General features: G+C 43.8%; 1 protein-coding gene across 2 annotated transcripts in view; it reads left to right on the plus strand.

The window, feature by feature from the left end:
* LOC143956501 (alpha-1-antitrypsin-like) overlaps positions 1-18,290 on the plus strand; it is a 60,149-nt gene extending 41,859 nt beyond the window's left edge. For both annotated transcript variants that reach the window (XM_077466700.1, XM_077466701.1), the window contains exons 4-5: positions 6,430-6,577; positions 18,031-18,290. In XM_077466700.1, the coding sequence (XP_077322826.1) occupies positions 6,430-6,577; positions 18,031-18,222 (340 nt within the window). In that variant the 3' untranslated portion in view covers positions 18,223-18,290. The remainder of the gene's footprint in view (positions 1-6,429; positions 6,578-18,030) is intronic.
* Positions 18,291-18,553: the final 263 nt, after the last annotated feature.

Here is an 18,553-nt window from a genome sequence, read left to right on the forward strand (position 1 = left end):
AGGCATAAGGACATACATGTACGTCCCTTGCCTCCCGCGGGTCGGGGGCCCGATCGGGCCCCCGCCCGGTGCCTGCGGCGGTCGGTATTCGTACGGGAGCGATCCCGGACGAGGGGACGGCCATTCATTCATGGCCACCCCCTCGCGATCGCTCCCGACGAATAGAAATCCCCGGTGACATCACTTCCTCTCCTGTAATGTAAACACAGGAGAGGAAGTGATGTATTCTCTCCTCCGTGTCGGTATTTTTCGTTCCGACACGGAGGAGAGCGGATCAGTAAGTTGCACCAACACTCACACACACAGTAGAACATGCCAGGCACACTCACACCCCCCCTTTACCCCCCGATCACCCCCCCAATTACCCCTGACCCCCAGTCACAGTGACACCAATGTCATTTTTTTTTTTTTTTTTTTGCATTGGTGTCATTTGTGACTGTAATAACTGTTAGGGCAGTTAGAGTTAGCCCCCTTTAGTTCTAATGTACCCCCCTAACCCCCCCAATAAAGGTTTAACCCCGTGATCACCCCCCGTCGCCAGTGTCACTAAGGCTGGGTTCACATTGCAGCGGTTTATGAGAACGAATGTGATTCGCACCGCACTGCAGTGCAAATCACATCCGATCTCTGTGCGATTCGAGTTCAGCCATTCGCCGCACCCGCCGCACCCGCCACACCCGCCGCACCCGCCGCAAATTCGCACGGGACCCTTTTTTTGGCCCGCAGCAGAATCGGATCGCATGGGTGTTCACACCATGCGATCCGAGTTTGCAGATCGCACTGCGATATGCGAACTGATCTGGGGGTGTCAGTAACATTTCACTGACACTCCCAGCAGTTCGCATAGGGCAGTGTGAACTGCCGCCGGGAGGCATGCGATGCGGGAACCCGCCGCGGATTCGCGGCGTTTCCGCATCGCTCCAGTGTGAACCCAGCCTAATAAGCGATCATTTTTCTGATCGCCGTATTAGTGTCACAGGTGACGCTAGTTAGGCAGGTAGGTATTTAGGTTCGCCGCAGCTTTTTATAGCGCCAGGGACCCCCATATACTACCGCATAAAGCCCCCTGATTGCCCCCTAGTTAACCCTTTCACCAGTGATCACCATATAACTGTTACAGGTGACGCTGGTTGGTTAGTTATTTTTTTATAGTTTCAGGGCACCCGCCATTTATTACCTAATAAAGGTTTAACCCCCTGATCACCCGGCGGGTGTCATTTGTGACTAATAACTGTTAGGGCAGTTAGGGTTAGCCCCCTTTAGTTCTAAGGTACCCCCCTAACCCCCCCAATAAAGGTTTAACCCCGTGATCACCCCCCGTCGCCAGTGTCACTAAGGCTGGGTTCACATTGCAGCGGTTTATGAGAACGGATGTGATTCGCACCGCACTGCAGTGCAAATCACATCCGATCTCTGTGCGATTCGAGTTCAGCCATTCGCCGCACCCGCCGCACCCGCCGCAAATTCGCACGGGACCCTTTTTTTGGCCCGCAGCAGAATCGGATCGCATGGGTGTTCACACCATGCGATCCGAGTTTGCAGATCGCACTGCGATATGCGAACTGATCTGGGGGTGTCAGTAACATTTCACTGACACTCCCAGCAGTTCGCATAGGGCAGTGTGAACTGCCGCCGGGAGGCATGCGATGCGGGAACCCGCCGCGCATTCGTGGCGTTCCCGCATCGCTCCAGTGTGAACCCAGCCTAATAAGCGATCGTTTTTCTGATCGCCGTATTAGTGTCACAGGTGACGCTAGTTAGGCAGGTAGGTATTTAGGTTCGCTGCAGCTTTTTATAGCGCCAGGGACCCCCATATACTACCGCATAAAGCCCCCTAATTGCCCCCTAGTTAACCCTTTCACCAGTGATCACCATATAACTGTTACAGGTGACGCTGGTTGGTTAGTTATTTTTTTATAGTTTCAGGGCACCCGCCATTTATTACCTAGTCTCACTAGTGTACCCCTAAATTTAGGGGTGTCTACTTTCCAAAATGGGGTCATTTGGGGGGGGTTTGTGCCATCTTGGCATTTTATGGCCTTCAAAACTGTAACGCCCTTAGAAAGCCTGAAGGCGGTGCTTGGTTTTCGGGGCCCCGTACGCGGCTAGGCTCCCAAAAAGTCCCACATATGTGGTATCCCCATACTCAGGAGAAGCAGCAGAATTTATTTTGGGGTGTCATTTCACATATGCCTATGGCATGCGTGAGCAATATATCATTTAGTGACAACTTTGTGAAAAAAAAAAAAAAAAAAAAAAAGTTTGTAATTTTCCCGCAACTTGTGGCAAAATATAAAATATTCCATGGACTCAACATGCCTCTCAGCAAATAGCTTGGGGTGTCTACTTTCTAAAATGGGGTCATTTGTGGGGGTTTTGTGCCATCTTGGCATTTTATGGCCTTCAAAACTGTAATAGGTAGTGAGGAGTGAAATCAAAAAATTACGCCCTTAGAAAGCCTGAAGGCGGTGCTTGGTTTTCGGGGCCCCGTACGCGGCTAGGCTCCCAAAAAGTCCCACATATGTGGTATCCCCGTACTCAGGAGAAGCAGCAGAATTTATTTTGGGGTGTCATTTCACATATGCCCATGGCATGCATGAGCAATATATCATTTAGTGACAACTTTGTTAAAAAAAAAAAAAAAAAAAAAAAGTTTGTAATTTTCCCGCAACTTGTGGCAAAATATAAAATATTCCATGAACTCAACATGCCTCTCAGCAAATAGCTTGGGGTGTCTACTTTCTAAAATGGGGTCATTTGTGGGGGTTTTGTGCCATCTTGGCATTTTATGGCCTTCAAAACTGTAATAGGTAGTGAGAAGTGAACTCAAAAATTTACGCCCTTAGAAAGCCTGAAGGCGGTGCTTGGTTTTCGGGGCCCCGTACGCGGCTAGGCTCCCAAAAAGTCCCACATATGTGGTATCCCCATACTCAGGAGAAGCAGCAGAATTTATTTTGGGGTGTCATTTCACATACGCCCATAGCATGTGTGAGCAATATATCATTTAGTGACAACTTTGTGTAAAAAAAAAAAAAAATTTTTTTTTTGTCATTATTCAATCGCTTGAGGCAAAAAAATAAAATATTCAATGGGCTCAACATGCCTCTTATCAATTTCCTTAGGGGGTCTACTTTCCAAAATGGGGTCATTTGGGGGGGTTTTGTACTGCCCTGCCATTTTAGCACCTCAAGAAATGAGATAGGCAGTCGTAAACTAAAAGCTGCGTAAATTCCAGAAAACGTACCTTAGTTTGTAGATGTGACAACTTTTGCGCAAACCAATAAATATACAATTATTGACTTTTTTTTTACCAAAGACATGTGGCTGAATACATTTTGGCGTAAATGTATGACTAAAATTGAGTTTATTGGATTTTTCTAACAACAAAAAGTAGAAAATATCATTTTTTTTCAAAATTTGCGGTCTTTTTACGTTTATATCGCAAAAAATAAAAATCGCAGAGGCAATCAAATACCATCAAAAGAAAGCTCTATTTGTGGGAAGAAAAGGACGCAAATTTTGTTTGGGTACAACATTGCATGACCGCGCAATTTCCAGTTAAAGCAGCGCAGTGCCAAAGTGTAAAAAGACCTCTGGTCATTTACCAGCAAAATGGTCCGGTCTGAAAGTGGTTAAAGGAGAAAGACAGCCCAAGACAGACATCAGCAGTGCTGTGATGTTGACTAGTATCCTAAAGGGGAGGAAGGAGGCAGGACCAGAACAGGAAGGAGGTGGTAGAAGCGCAAACAGGAGGAAAGACAAAGGGAAACAGAAGGTGGAACAAGGGCAGGCAGATCAAAGTCAGGCAGGATGTGGTAAAAGGGCCTGCAGGAGTCAGGACAAAGACAATTATAAGGTTTGACAAGGACAGACTAAACAAAAGCAAGCAGAATGTGGGATAAGGGCAGGCAGGAGGCAGGTCAAGTGTAGGCAGAAGGCTGGAAAAGGCCAGACAGGAAGCAGGACATGAGCAAGGAGGATAAGGGAAAAGGGCTAGCAGGAGGAAGGAGAAAGGTACACAGGAGGAAAGGCAGACAGGAACCAGGACAAAGACAGGCAGAAGGCTGAGCAAAGGCAGGCAGGAGTCATGGCAAAGGCATTCAGATTGGGGATAGGAGCAAACAGGAGGAAGGACAAAGCTAGGCAGTTTGTTGAACAAGGGCAGGCAGGAGGCAGGACAGAGGCTTTCAGATGGTGGGACAAGGGCAGGCAGGAGGAAGGACAAAGGCAGGCAGAAGGCTGAACAACGGCTGGCAGGGGGAAGGACAATGGCATTCAGATGGTGGGACAAGGGCAGGCAGGAGGCATGCAAAGGCAGGCAGGAGGAAGGACAAAGGCAGGCAGAAGTTGACAAGGGTAGGCAAGTAGAAGGACAAAGGAAGGCAGAAGTTGAGGCCAGGGCAGGCAGGAGGAAGGACAAAAGCATTCAGATGGTGAGACAAGGGCAGGAAGGAGGCATGACAAAGGCAGGCAGAAGATGAGACAAGGGCAGGGAGTAGGCAGGGCAAAGGCTGGCAGAAGGCTAAACAAGGACATGCAGGAGGCATGACAAAGGTAGGCAGAAGGTAAGAAAAGGGCAGGCAGAAGGCATGATAAAGGCATGCAGGGGATGTGGCAAGGGCAGGCAGGAGGTAAAACAAAGGCAGGCAGTCGCAACGGGCAAGGACATGATGTGAGCCTTTGATGCCATGGGACCATTATGACACTCAGAGAGGTCGGGGATTACAGTCTCTGTGTTTTTTTTTCCTTGACAGGTTTATATTTTAAAACTGGCCGTGCACATTACATTCTAATTATACAATTTTATTTAGATCTACCAAAAGTGTTATAAGGAAAGATGTAACTTGGTTATAGATCGAATGGCTTGTTTAGGTTTAGCCTCCGCACTACATAGTTGTATTTAATGCTTAATTCCAGCACTGCAGGGCCTGGCAGTGTAAAAATGAAACATTACATTGGACATTAAATCTAGAGAAGATTGTGCAGAGGTTGTACAATCAGATTCTAATGTATGTGTCGAGCCATTGATGTATCAGCAACAATTCTAGGGTGAGGGTCTACCTAAATAATCCATTCAGTTTATATCACTCTCACTGCAAGTTTAACCACTTCAACTTCGGAAGGTTTTACCCCCTTCATGACCATTTTTTGCTATTCGGCACTGCGTTACTTTGAATGGTAATTGCGCGGTCATGCAATGATGTACTCAAACAAAATTTATATCATTTTTTTCCCCACAAATAGAGATTTCTTTTGGTGGCATTTGATCACCACTGCATTTTTTATTTTTTGCGCTATAAACAAAAAAAGAGCATAACGTTTTTAAAAATATATATATATATGTTTTACTTCCTGTTATAAAACATATGAAATATTTTTTCTTTTTTTTATTAGGAACAAATTTTTCATACATTTAGGCCAAAATGTATTCTACTACATGTCTTTGGTTAAAAAAAAAAAAAAAAAAGAATCCTGATAAATGTATATTGATTGGTTTGCATGAAAGGTATAGAGCAGTGATGGCAAATGTTGGCACCCCAGATGTTTTGGAACTACATTTCCCATGATGCTCTTGCACTCTTCAGTGTAGGTGAGCATCATGGGAAATGTAGTTCCAAAACATCTGGGGTGCCAAGGTTCACCATCACTAGTATAGAGTCTACAAACTATGGTTCAGTATACAGTATATAATGGAATTATAATTTTTTGTATATACTAGTAATGGCGGTGAAAAATGACTTATAGTGGGACGGCGGACAATCTGACACTAACTGACACTTACTGGAAACTGGCTAACTGCCATTGACATCACCAGTGACACTGTACTAATGACATTGGCTGGGAAGGGGTTAACCTCTAGGGGTGATCAAAAGTTAAATGTGTGCTTAAAGGGTTAGTTCACCTTTACAGAAAAATCTTACACAGGACCCCCTCCTCACCCCCCCCCCCCCCCAGGCCCGCTGACCTGGAGCATGGCAAACTCCCGTTATGAGCCCCGGGATAGCCGCCTCGCGGCTTAGAAATCCCCTCGGTTTAATCTTCAAAATGTGCCCCAACAGGAGGTATGTTTAGGAGCATTCTAATTGTTTGGCGCCATCACATGGGCAGCGCGGACCAACCAGAACCCACGTAGCCCGTCCTGTCAGCGGCGAATTGAGAAAGCCGAGGGGATTGCAGCAGTAAAAGTACAATGTGCGGTCGGCAATTGGTTAATGATAAATTGTCCTGTTGTCTTTCTAATGCTGGGTCATGTGCGGCTCTACAATTGTTTTGGTGGATCGGCAGCTCTATGGGGGTCTCAGCTGCAGTGAGGTGGATAGAGAAGGGGGTTGAGGTTTCCTTTTTTATCCCAATGATTGTTTTGCCACTATCAGCATTTTCCAGTTCTCATGAACTTCATTGTTTTTGTTTTGTTTGTTTGCTTCACAGGACCATTGATCTTCAAGTACCCAAATTTAATATTACTTCCGAAATAAACCTGAAGGATGAGTTACCTAAAGTTGGCATCAAAACCCCTTTTACCAATGCTGCAAACTTCTCCGGAATCACTCACGATCTCGGGCTTAAAGTGGGATCGGTAAGAGTCCATTCTATTCATTATTCCTGTTATGGAGTTTATATTTGGCCCATAAACACAATGTGACCTCTGACCTAATATCCTCTAGACAAGTCCAATTTGTTTTGTTTCCGAATTCCTTTTTCAATGAATTTCGTCAAAATTCTTCAATTTGGAAATATCCGAATTAACAAAAAAACCCATTTAACTAATTATTCCGAATATTTGAAAAATTTGAAAATTTGAAAATTCGAAAACCTGAAATAATAACTAACTAATAATAACTTAAAATGGAAGTAAACCCTTCCAAACAACTTTGACCTACAGGTAAGCCTAGATTAAGGCTTACCTGTAGGTCCAAGTAATATCTCCTAAACCTATATGGTTTAGGAGATATTTGCCCGAAAATGGGCACCGCTGTCTACGGCGCATGCGCCGTAGACAGCGGCGCGCAGGCGCACTAAATGCGGCAAGTCCAAGAATGGATTTGCCAAATTTGTCTACTCCCGTGCGCATGCGCGGGAGTGACGTCATCGCGGCTCCGGCGAATGGCAGCGTCGGAGCTCCGAGACGCGACTCCCGTGCGCATGCGCGGGAGTGACGTCATCGCGGCTTCTCCGCTGTCATTCGTCGGAGCTGCGAGAGACGCCACAACCAAGATGGATGCGGCGGACTACAGGTGACAGCGGCGACTTCGCTGGCTCCTGTGTCAGGTAAGTGACACATAATGAGCTACTATGCGATGCATAGTAGTCCATTATGCTTTACCTTTGCAGGGAAAAAAAGAGGAAGTAAACCCATCAGGGTTTACTTCCTCTTTAACTATTACTAACTATTAAATTATAGGTATTGGAATTTCCTTTCAAGCTTGGCGTAACAAATGCAAATTTATTCAACAGTTATGAATTATCCAAAATATCAGTGCCGTATCTAAACGAATGGAACGTAACGAATCAATGAAAATAAATAACAATAATAATAAATAAAATCAATGGTTGGTGTTGCGCTCCCAAATAAATGAAAACAGTAATATAATGCAATAAATATGAAATTGATAATAAAATGCAATACATTTTAAAATTCATATGTTGTGGTAAATTCAGATGCGTCAATAAATGAGAGTGCACTTTCGAATCAGATAAAGTGCAAATAGACACAAATGGTGCAATAAATACAGTAAAGGGCAAAAGTGCTGAACAAGTGTCTGTAGTGGATGAACTATAAGACTGTCTGTAAAAACAATCTTAATATTGTAAAAGCTTTCAAATAATGATGATTGTGGGGCGAACTTCTCAATTATGTCTAAGTCAGTTTAAATCAAACTACCGTATTTATCGGCGTATAACACACACTTTTTGCCCCTTAAAAGCAGGGTGAAATCGTGGGTGCATGTTATACGCAGAACCCCCGAAATTCTGAGCCTCTGGGCGGCTTTTAGCCGCCTTCGGCTCTTCAAGGCGACTTTCGGCCGCCTTCAGCCATTATCGGCGCCTTCGGCCGTTCTCGGCAGCTTTCGGCTCTTCTCGGCAGCTTTCAGCCATTCTCAGAAGCTTTCGGCCGCCTTCAGCTCTTCTCGGCGGCCGAAAGCTGCCGAGAATGGGCCAAGGCGGCCGAAAGCTGGGGGGCCGCCGAGAACTTCCGCACGCCGCCGAGATACACATCTGGCTCTGTATCTCGGTGGCGGCATTTTAAAAAAATAAAATAGACACGGCTGCAATGGGGGACACGGCTGCAATGGGGGACATGACTGCATAAGGCTACAATGGGGGACAAGACTGCACTGGTGGACAAGGCTGCATAAGGCTGCAATGGTGGACAAGGCTGCATAAGGCTGCAATGGGGGACAAGACTGCACTGGTGGACAAGGCTGCATAAGGCTGCAATGATGGACAAGGCTGCATAAGGCTGCAATGGGGACAAGGCTGCAATGGTGGACAAGGCTGCATAAGCCCTTGTACACACGGTCGGAGAATCCGTCGGAATGTGTCCTATCGGACAGTGTCGTCGGATAATCCGACTGTGTGTGGTATGCATCGGACTGATTCCGTCGGAATATCCGTCGGACCCAATTTTCCAACTTGTTGGAAATATTTTCCGACCAACTGGTTCGATCGGACATACTCCGATCATGTGTAGAGAATTTTGATCGGACCAAGTGCCACGCATGCTCAGATCAAATTCCTACATCAAAGCTATTGGCTACTAGCCTGAACGTAGTCCCATCGTAACGAAATTACGTCATCACGTTCTGAAAGATCGGATTTTTCGACAACTTTGTCAGACCGTGTGTATGCAACAGTTTCGGACAAGATCCGACGGACAAAATCCAACGGACAAAATCCGACGGATTTGGTTGTCGAAATCTCCGACCGTGTGTACAGGGGCTAAGACTGCAATGGTGGGCAAGGTTGCAGATGACACTGATGGGCATATAAATGTAAGTTTTTTTTTTTCCCCCTTAAAATTATCTCCTAAAAGTTTTTTCCTTAAAATTCCCTCCTAGACTTGTAGTGCGTGTTATACGCCGGCGCGTGTTATACGCCAATAAATACGGTATGTGTTTTATTTTACATGCAAAAATAGGAAAATACTTACAAAAATAGTACAATGGTACAGAGTGAATGTGTTGCTTCATATATGATTAAAAAAGATTCAAATATAGTTCATTCGTTTTAAAAATGTGGATAGAAAGTTCTTAGTCATTTGACCATGTGTTTCTGAAAATGGATGAAAGGAAGAAAAGAGCAAGATGGCCTGAAAGTCTGTATGCTGTAGAATAGATGTTGTTCATAGGGCAGCCAAGATGAGAAGAGTCCTGTCTATGTTTTAACAACTCACATCCTTTGTTTGATAAATATAAACAAAAATCCCCTGGGGGTGGATTTTAATGGCACGTACCACTTAGTTAGAAGACAGTAAATATTTTATTACATAAAGCAAAAATAATAAATTACAATATACATAAAAGAAATATGTGTAAACTGTATAGAAACACCATTTATGGCATTATAAACAACATGAGCCTATACATCATCTAAGTACATGTAGTCACTCTACGCATTTCGGAGCTACTATAGAGTCTGCTTCTTCAGGGGTGCAGGTGTAACAATTACAGAGAATAAGGCTCAAGAAGACAATCAGATGTATCCCAACATTATTATTTGTTAAAAACAAAGATCAGTAGATGGATTCGCATTGGTTAATTGATTTTGCCAGCGCTCGGGATTCTCAGAGAAAAGTCGAAATAATGAGATTGCGTAAGATCTTGTGTAATTAATAAGGTCAAGGGAAGTCCAAAAAGGAGATCCAAGAGAGGCCACCCTGGAAACACCCTTGTAGTTGTAAACAGATATCCACAGGCAAATCGTCCGACCGGCGTCCCGCATGTTAGGTCTGTTTATAAGTTCGTATTTTGGATGTGGCACAACAAATCTCACACAGCCCTGCCACACCACCCCCTTTCTTTGTTTGAAAAATGCGCCTGTGGTGGGGGTCCCTTTTGGGGCGCAGGGTGACCAAGAAAAGAATGAACCCTGAGAATATGATTGGATTACTTCAAATGGGAAAGTAATATTCATTAACAATATCTTTCAAAAAATATGAATATTTTATCCCCTGGACATTGTGAGGCAAGGAATCTATGGCAAGGAAGTATAACTCCTAATATGGACATTCCAGGAAGTTCATCATAAGAGACAGACCGCCTATTGCTTAACGATGTTGCTTTTGTCTGGATAAGTAAATCGTGTTAATCTTTAGGCTTGTGCAATTCGTTTCATAACGAATCTAAATTCGGCCGAATTTTGCATCTTTCGGACATTCGGATGCATCCGAATGTCCAAATAAAAAAATAACAAATTACAACGAATACGAAAGAAATATAACGAATGAATTCGAATGAATTTGACATGATTCGAAATTATTTCAATCGCATTCGAAATTATTTCAACTGCATTCAACATTATTTCAACCACATTCGAAAATATTTTGTGACCCGACTTTAGGGCCATGCATCTCGGGGTCACTTGGTGCTAAACACTTCAAATTTGGTTGAAATATTTTCGAATGTGGCCGATTTTTCGAATTCGGTAGAAAACTAAATGAGATCCGAAAACGAATTTAAGGAAGTTAACGAATATAACTAAATGAAATTAATGAATTAACGAATTAAAACGAAACGAAACTAAACAAATTTTTTCCTTTTGCACATGTCTATTAATCTTGTCTGAGGCAGTTTTCCCTTCACCTATCATTAAGTGTGCTAATGAACTCACCTATTGTCTACTAGAGGAGATATTAACACTCAGAATAAATGTCAATATTGCGGACTCGTTATGTAACCATTGTGTGATGTTGTGGGTGGATCCGGGTCATTGTTCCTGTGGGGCCTGCAGTATCCTCAAATGTATAAAAAGAGCCTGCATTCTTTTCAATAAATATTCATTTTCCTGTTTGAACCTCGATACAGAGCCTCTTCTCGCATTTGGGGGAGAATTACTTGTATGGGTTCCTTGTTTGGCTGTTGGAAGTGTTCGGGAGATGCCTTGGTGTTCGGGAAGGGAATATCCTAAACGACTTTAACCACTTTCATACTCCGGGTGTCGTTACAGCGCCCAAAGCGTACACATTCCCTTTTCTCTCCAACTCCTCCCATCCAAGGGTGGGTTTCCAGAGAGCAGAAAACATCTGGCTTATCTTAAAACATAAAATGGCTATTTATCTGACAGGAAATGGGTTAAGGGGCTACCAGACTCGGGAAATGAATGCAAGTCTACAGAAAACACCCATTCTTCATGTCAAAATATCGGTTAAATAGGAATATTACAATGTCAATATGTCTAAAACAGCTTCTGAAACTCCGATAATCCAGTTCAAAATGTCACCATCTGGAGGTTATTAACGCAAAGTCTGCCATTCATACAATTATAATTATAGGGAATTCATACTCAGGGTAAAGTATAATAAAGCCAAATTAAATTTTAGATATTAACAATATAACACTGTCCAATATCAATAAGTGGATAAAAAAGGGAGTCCATATAAGAAATAAAAAATATATCGGAGGTGCAAATGGTGCTGATGAATCACAGAAAGAGACCTCATCTGGATCCAAAGTGCAAGGTGCAATGTGAAGGTGCTCTGTAGTAAACAACAGATGACACTGTGACTTCAGTGGTTGTGGGTCTTCGGTGTAAGCAACACCCGTGGGTGTTCTTTCCTTCCAGGGGGTCCCACTGTATGCAGAGCTTAATAGGTACTTCCTTTCATTCAGGTAATGTTAGTGGTAAGGACCGCTCAAATGCATCAAAAGCGGACATGTATGGGAAAGATTAGGAGAGAACAAAGAGCCTCTATGGTGTAGCATGCTTAAGGTGGGTGTTTATCTTTAAATAACAGCAATAAAAGTACTCACATTTTGTATAGAAATACTGCACAATGTAAAAGACGAGCAGGGAGCTTGAGACCTAAACGTCACTACCGGTGTCCGTATGCCTGTGTCCTACGCGTTACGTCACTGTCACGTGACTTCAACGGGGAAGTCTCTTTCTGTGATTCATCAGCACCATTTGCACCTCCGATATTTATATATTTTTTTTTACTTTCAATATATTTATTTAGGTTTTAAACAGAATAAAGATAACATACAGTAACAATCGAAACATTGGCCTGCAAGACCTACATTCACTGAAATAGAGCGTAAGAAAACAGTAGGAAAAAGTACTATAACATTAGCTTGCCAGAGAGTGCAGGTTGAATCACAAGCCATGCACTTTTAGGCTGGAATGTTCCCTAGAACAGTGGAGACGGTTCCATCAGATCCGAGGTTAGGTCCCCCCTCCCGGGGGATTGTCCTAAAGAACCTTATCACATGCTTCTATCGTTCCCATGCTGAGAAAGTCCCAAGTGTTCATTAGAGGGGATCCTGTAACTGCACCAGGGGATGTCCTGCCTGCCACCCCAATGGGAGCAAATTGAAGGAGAGAGGGGTAGGGATCCATGTTCAACCAGTTATCTGTTCACAATGCTCGGGGCGAGGGAAAAATTGCAGTGTGGTGCCCAAGGTTCCCAGATAAGCTTCAAATTTACCTACTTTGTCCTGAGGTTTCGCCACTATGTGTTCCTGTGTCATTATCCAAGATATTTTCCGCTTGGCCCTCCTGAAAGAGACAGTAGGAGTTTTCCATGCCCTTGCAAGTGTTAATTTTGCTCCTAGGAGGATATAAAACGTTATGGCTTGTTTAGGAATCAAGGGGATTCTGCGGTTTAAGAGGACAATGATGGGGTCTGGATATATCATGTGCCCGTTATCTTCCTCAGAGTGTAAAATATCTTTTTCCAGTAAGATCTAACTCGGGGACAAGTCCACCAGTCATGGAACATCGTGCCCTCCAGGTCACACCCCCTGAAGCAAATGGGGGACACTTCCGGGTATATTATCGCCAATCTGGAGGGGACGTATTACCACCTGGTTAAAACTTTTACCCAATATATTTTTTATTTCTTATATGGACTCCCTTTGATCTATATATTTTTTATCCACTTATTGATATTGGACAGTCTTATATTTCATCCACTACAGACACTTGTTCAGCACTTTTGCACTTTACTGTATTTATTACATAATTTATGTCTATTTGCACTTTATCTGATTCAAAAGTGCACTCCCATTTGTTGACGCATCTGAAGTTATCACAACTTATGAATTTTAAATTGATTGCATTTTATTATCAATTTCATATTTATTGCATTATATTACTGTTTTAATTTATTTGCGAGCGCAACACCAACCATTGGTTTTATTTATACTCTTTTGTGGGTAGCGTTTGACCCTGACAGTGTTTTCAGCACCTTTAGTTGTTCATTTATTTTTCCATAGTAGTGTGGGAATATTTATTACCTATAATAATAAAAACTTTTTATTATTATTATTATTATTTATTATTAATTTGTTTCGTTCCTTTTGTTTGGATGCGGCATTCGTTATTTTGGATAATTCGTTACTTTGGATAAATTCGTATTCGTTACGTTCACAAACAGCCAAATTTGAAAGGAAATTCCAATGCCTAGAATTTAATGGTTAGTAATAGTTACGTTGTTAGTTAGTTAGTTATTCTTTCATATTTTAGGATTTTCTTTCTTATTTTTAGATTTTTTTAATTTACAAATTTAGGAATTGAGATCATAACGAATGACCCGGAAAATGAAAAAAAAAAAAAAAAAACACGAATGAAAGGAAAATGAACACATTTTCGGCAGTGCATTAGTTAGTTATTCTTTAAACTTTTCAGATTTTCTTTCTTATTTTCGTATTTTTGAATTTATGAATTGAGATCATAACGAATGACCCAAAAATTAACACATTTTTCGGCAGTGCACATGTCTACTATCCACGAATAAGACAATGGTAATTCTCTCATAGAAAACTGCTGAAATAATAACATATCAAGCAATCCAAAAAGTTCAGCAGTACATCATTATGACCACTGGATGGCATTGAGTATCAGCGGAAAGAAGTATGCTCTGCATCCCCATCTAGTGGTCATAATGCGGTATTTTCCACAATCGCACATTGGAACTGCAGAGTGTATAGCCAGAGAACCTAGGACTTTGCCCCACTCACACAAAACAAATCCACATGCAGTCTCAATGGAGATTTATTTTATACATACAACCCAAAGTGTAACTTTTGCACGTTGTAAATGTGACCTTTGATTGGATGACCACCACATCACGGGAAATATTTTGTAAAGTTTTAACTCTTATCTACTCTAAAATGAAAAAGAAAGGAAAAAGGTAAATGAAGATGAGTTAAGCAGATAAAGAGTCATTAAGAGTTATGAGAACAATAGAGCCGTTGTTATGTCCACTCAGGAGCTGTGATGCCAACAAGAGCAACAGGGAAGTAATGGGCAGGCCTGAGCAAAGCAAAGGGGCCTCTAAGCTTCAAGCGTCATCCTTAGGCAGATTAAAAAATGAACTCCTTAGCAAATGTAAGCACCCCTCCCCAGCAAGGCGCTTCCCCCGACTTGTTCATGCCCCGACTTAGTTGGGGTAGGCGGTACACTTTGGTGGGGGTGGGTCAGCCAGACCTCTTGACCTTTGACCTCTGGAGATACGCCTGCTAACCTTTGGGGGAGGTCCCTATTCCAATACCTGAGTCCTAACCTTGTTCTTCTAGGGGAAAACCTAACCCTAAATCCTAACCCTAGCCTGCTAAACCTAAGTTCTAACCCAAACCCTAACCCTAAGCCTAACCCTAGCCCTAACCCTAAGTTCTAACCCCAACCCTAACCCCCGACTTGTCCATGCCCTGACTTGTTCATTCCCCGACTTAGTTGGGGTAGGTAGTACACTTTGGTGGGGGTGGGTCAGCCAGACCTCTTGACCTTTGACCTCTGGGGGACATGCCTGCTGACCTTTGACCTTTGGGGAGGTCCCTATTCCAATACCCGAGTCCTAATCTTGCTCTTCTAGGGGAAACCCTAACCCCAACCCCTAACCCTAAGTTCTAACCCCCAACCCTAGCCTTAAGTTCTAACCCTAATGCCAAACCCTAACCCTAACCCCTAACCCTAAGTTCTAACCCTAAACCCTAAATCTAAACCCTAACCCTAACTTCTAATCCTGACCCTAACCCTAAATTCTAACCCTAACCCCGTAGCCCCTAACCCTAAGTTCGAACCCCAACCCTAAGTTCGAACCCTAACCCTAGCCCTAACCCTAAGTTCTAACCCCAACCCTAACCACAACTAAACTTTGACCTATGACCTTTAACCCTAACTCTAAGTGTATCTCCACTTTATGACTCCCCCACCCTAAAACCCCTACCTTTCCCAGATCCCGCTCTGTCTGTTGGGAAAAGTATTGAAAAAATGTTATGCTCACTCGCTCGCCCCATAGAGGCTCGTAGGATGCGCAGACTTTTCTAAAAAACATTTGCATGATGCGCAAATGGGCGCGCTTACCCCAATTTGTTCATGCCCCGACTTAGTTGGGGTAGACGGTACACTTTGGTGGGGGTGGGTCCGCCAGACCTCTTGACTTTTGACCTCTGGGGGACACGCCTGCTGACCTTTGACCTTTTCTTCTGGACTTCTGTCCCACGACGCTGCGGCGAGGTATGTCACTTCTGAGGGTTTTTTTTGCCCTTCCTTCCCCTGTCAACTTCTGGGTCACAGACAGTGGCGTCTCCAGCTTTCATATTTAGAGGGGCATATGGGGGAACAGGGACAAAAGTAGGGGGGCAAACTATAAAACACAAAATATATATATATATATATATATATATATATATATATATATATATATATATATATATATATATTAAAAATAGAATTCACTCCAAAGATCTTGTTAGAATGAGAGTTTTCAGCTGAACATTGCAGCTGTAAGCAGCCACTTAGATTCAAAGCGTGTAATTGTTCTTTCAGTGTTGGGCTAACATACATCTCTTCAATGCCACCTATCAGTGCCACCTATCAGTGCCCATCAATGCCGCCTATCAGTGCAGACTATCATTGTTTATCAGTGCTTCCTATCAGTGCCCATCAATACAGCCTATCAGTGCCACCTATCTATCAGTGCTCATCATTGCCACCTATCAGTGCCTCCTCATCAGTGCAGCCTTTCAGTGGCCATCAATGCTGCCTATCATTGCTCAATGTGTCCATCAGTGCCACCCATCAATGCAGCCTATAAATGCCCATTAATGCTGCCTATCAATGCCCATTAGTGTCTCCTATCAGTTCCCTTTAGTGCTCCCTATCAATGTCCATTAGTGCCTCCTATCAGTGCCCATTAGTACCTCCTATCAGTGTCCATTATTGCCTCCATTTCTCAATATTACACCTGGTAGTTCTCTCTCCCCTCCTTCCTCTCTCACATGGGATAAGAGAGGAGACACATCTGATCCCCTCCTTCCTCCCCCTGGTGCCACGCTCTCCTCCTGTGTGTGTTGTGCACCACGGGAAGTCAAGTGTGAAGATAAGAAGCTCACTTTTCCAGCGGTACACACAGGAGGAGAGCGACAGTGGCATCAGAGGGCGGGGGGGGGCATAAGGAGCAGTTTGGCTGTGTCTCCTCACCAATCTGTGCGAGAGAGGAAGGAGGGGAGAGATCGATGGCACTGATAGGCAGAGTGACATCCCTAATAGGCATTGATTGACATCCCTTGTGGGCTCTAGTGGGCAACCCTGGTGGTCCTGGGTGGGCAACCCTGGTGGCCATGGGTGGGCAACCCTGGTGGCCATGGGTGGGCAAACCTGGTGGCCATTGGTGGGCATCCCTGGTGATCATGGGTGGGCATCCTTGGAGGGTCTGCACTGATAATCAATCAGCACAGACCCCCCCCCTGTCAGGAGAGCAGCTGATCGTCTCTCCTCTACTCACGCCTGTCTGTGCGAGTGGAGGAAAAGCCAATACACGGTGTTTACACTGTGATCAGCTGTGATTGGACACGTCTCATGTCTCTGTCAGAGACTCTTTACCTAGATCAGAGATGGTGCATCAGACTGACACACCCAACCTCCAATCACCGTACTGCGCACCCCCGGGGGCATGCGATTGTGGCTTACCCTGCTGGATGTCACATGACGCCCAATCAGGTAACAGAACCATGTAAAACAACTCATTCTGTTTAAAATAGAAATGAAAGGCAAAACATTTGCGTATAGTGATCACATTCCTTCTGTTCTTAGCTGCATAAGAGCTGGGGGAGGAGAAGCAGCAGCACTCTGAGCTTCCCAGTGAATGGATATACAGTGGGGGGTGTCAGGACAAGTCTGATCATTGGAAGAGAGCAGACTGAGTTCCCAGCACAGCTAGGGAACTGACCATGGTGTGCTCTCCTGCTTAGTGTGGTCAGTATTTAATAGTAAAGCAGAGGGACTGGCAGGAACACCAGGGATTTCACACAAAGGAAGCAATACAAAGAGAACAGGAGACTTTTTCATACAAGTACATGGTACAGCAGCCACATATCAGCAATATGAAGTATTGGGGTAACAAACACTTTAAATGTTGCGGACAAGCTGCCTCAGATCAGAGCCATGCATTGGCATGGTGCAGATGAGCCCCCTGCCAACATCATAGCAACAAATGGGGCCATGCATCCTGGCACTATTGTTGTATGGTGCTGGGGGGTGACCTGTCCATGGCAAGTCACGGCTTTGATCCGGGGCAAACTGGGTCTCATGCTCATGGCACCCCAGAAGAACCAGGATGGCATTTCAGGGTGCCATGGCACCCTGGTTGGTAAACACGGGTCTAGCCGACAGTAAGAAAAGGAACTGGTAAAAATTATTAGAAAAAACCCACAAACATAATTGTGTATATATAGAATGTTTCTTGGTCTTTTCTTGTAGTGATTATAAACTCCCATTACCCCGACACCAATCATCTTATATTGTTAGAGCTGAGCAGGTTGTGTTTGCTGATTATTTGCTGATCTCATCATGTCTGTTATTATATTTCAGGCCGTACACCAGGCTGTCATCAATGTGGCGGAAAAAGGGACGGAGGCCGCCGCAGCCACCGGCGTGGAGTTTATTGAAACGTCAGCCCCCCCATCAATATACATTGATAGGCCATTTGTTTTCTTCATCAGTGAGGAAACAACCAACAGCATTCTTTTCATGGGGAGGGTCATCAACCCTACAGAGAAATAATCCACAATGTTCCCATCTCTGCCACAATGTAACATTCCGGGGGATTGAATAAAACTTGATGAATAAAAGCTGTACACTCTCTGGATGGTTTGTCAAATATTTAGATCAGGGGGGTCTCCAAACTTCTCATAGGGCCAGTTTTCCGTCAGACCTTTTCTGCCGGAAAGTCTGATTGTGTGTACACGGCATATGTGTAGATATATAGACATCAGGTGGTTACACCCGGATCATGCCTGCAGCTGAATCGCAGCGATCAGTCACTATACAACCCCGCTTGTGTTTTCTTTTTTCTCCTCTTGAATGGCAAAAACTGAACAATTTTATACTTTTT

This window comes from Lithobates pipiens, unplaced genomic scaffold, assembly GCF_037356315.1.
Source record: "Lithobates pipiens isolate NorthernLeopardFrog02 unplaced genomic scaffold, aLitPip1_a1.2 Scaffold_37, whole genome shotgun sequence".
Taxonomy (NCBI): Eukaryota; Metazoa; Chordata; class Amphibia; order Anura; family Ranidae; genus Lithobates; species Lithobates pipiens.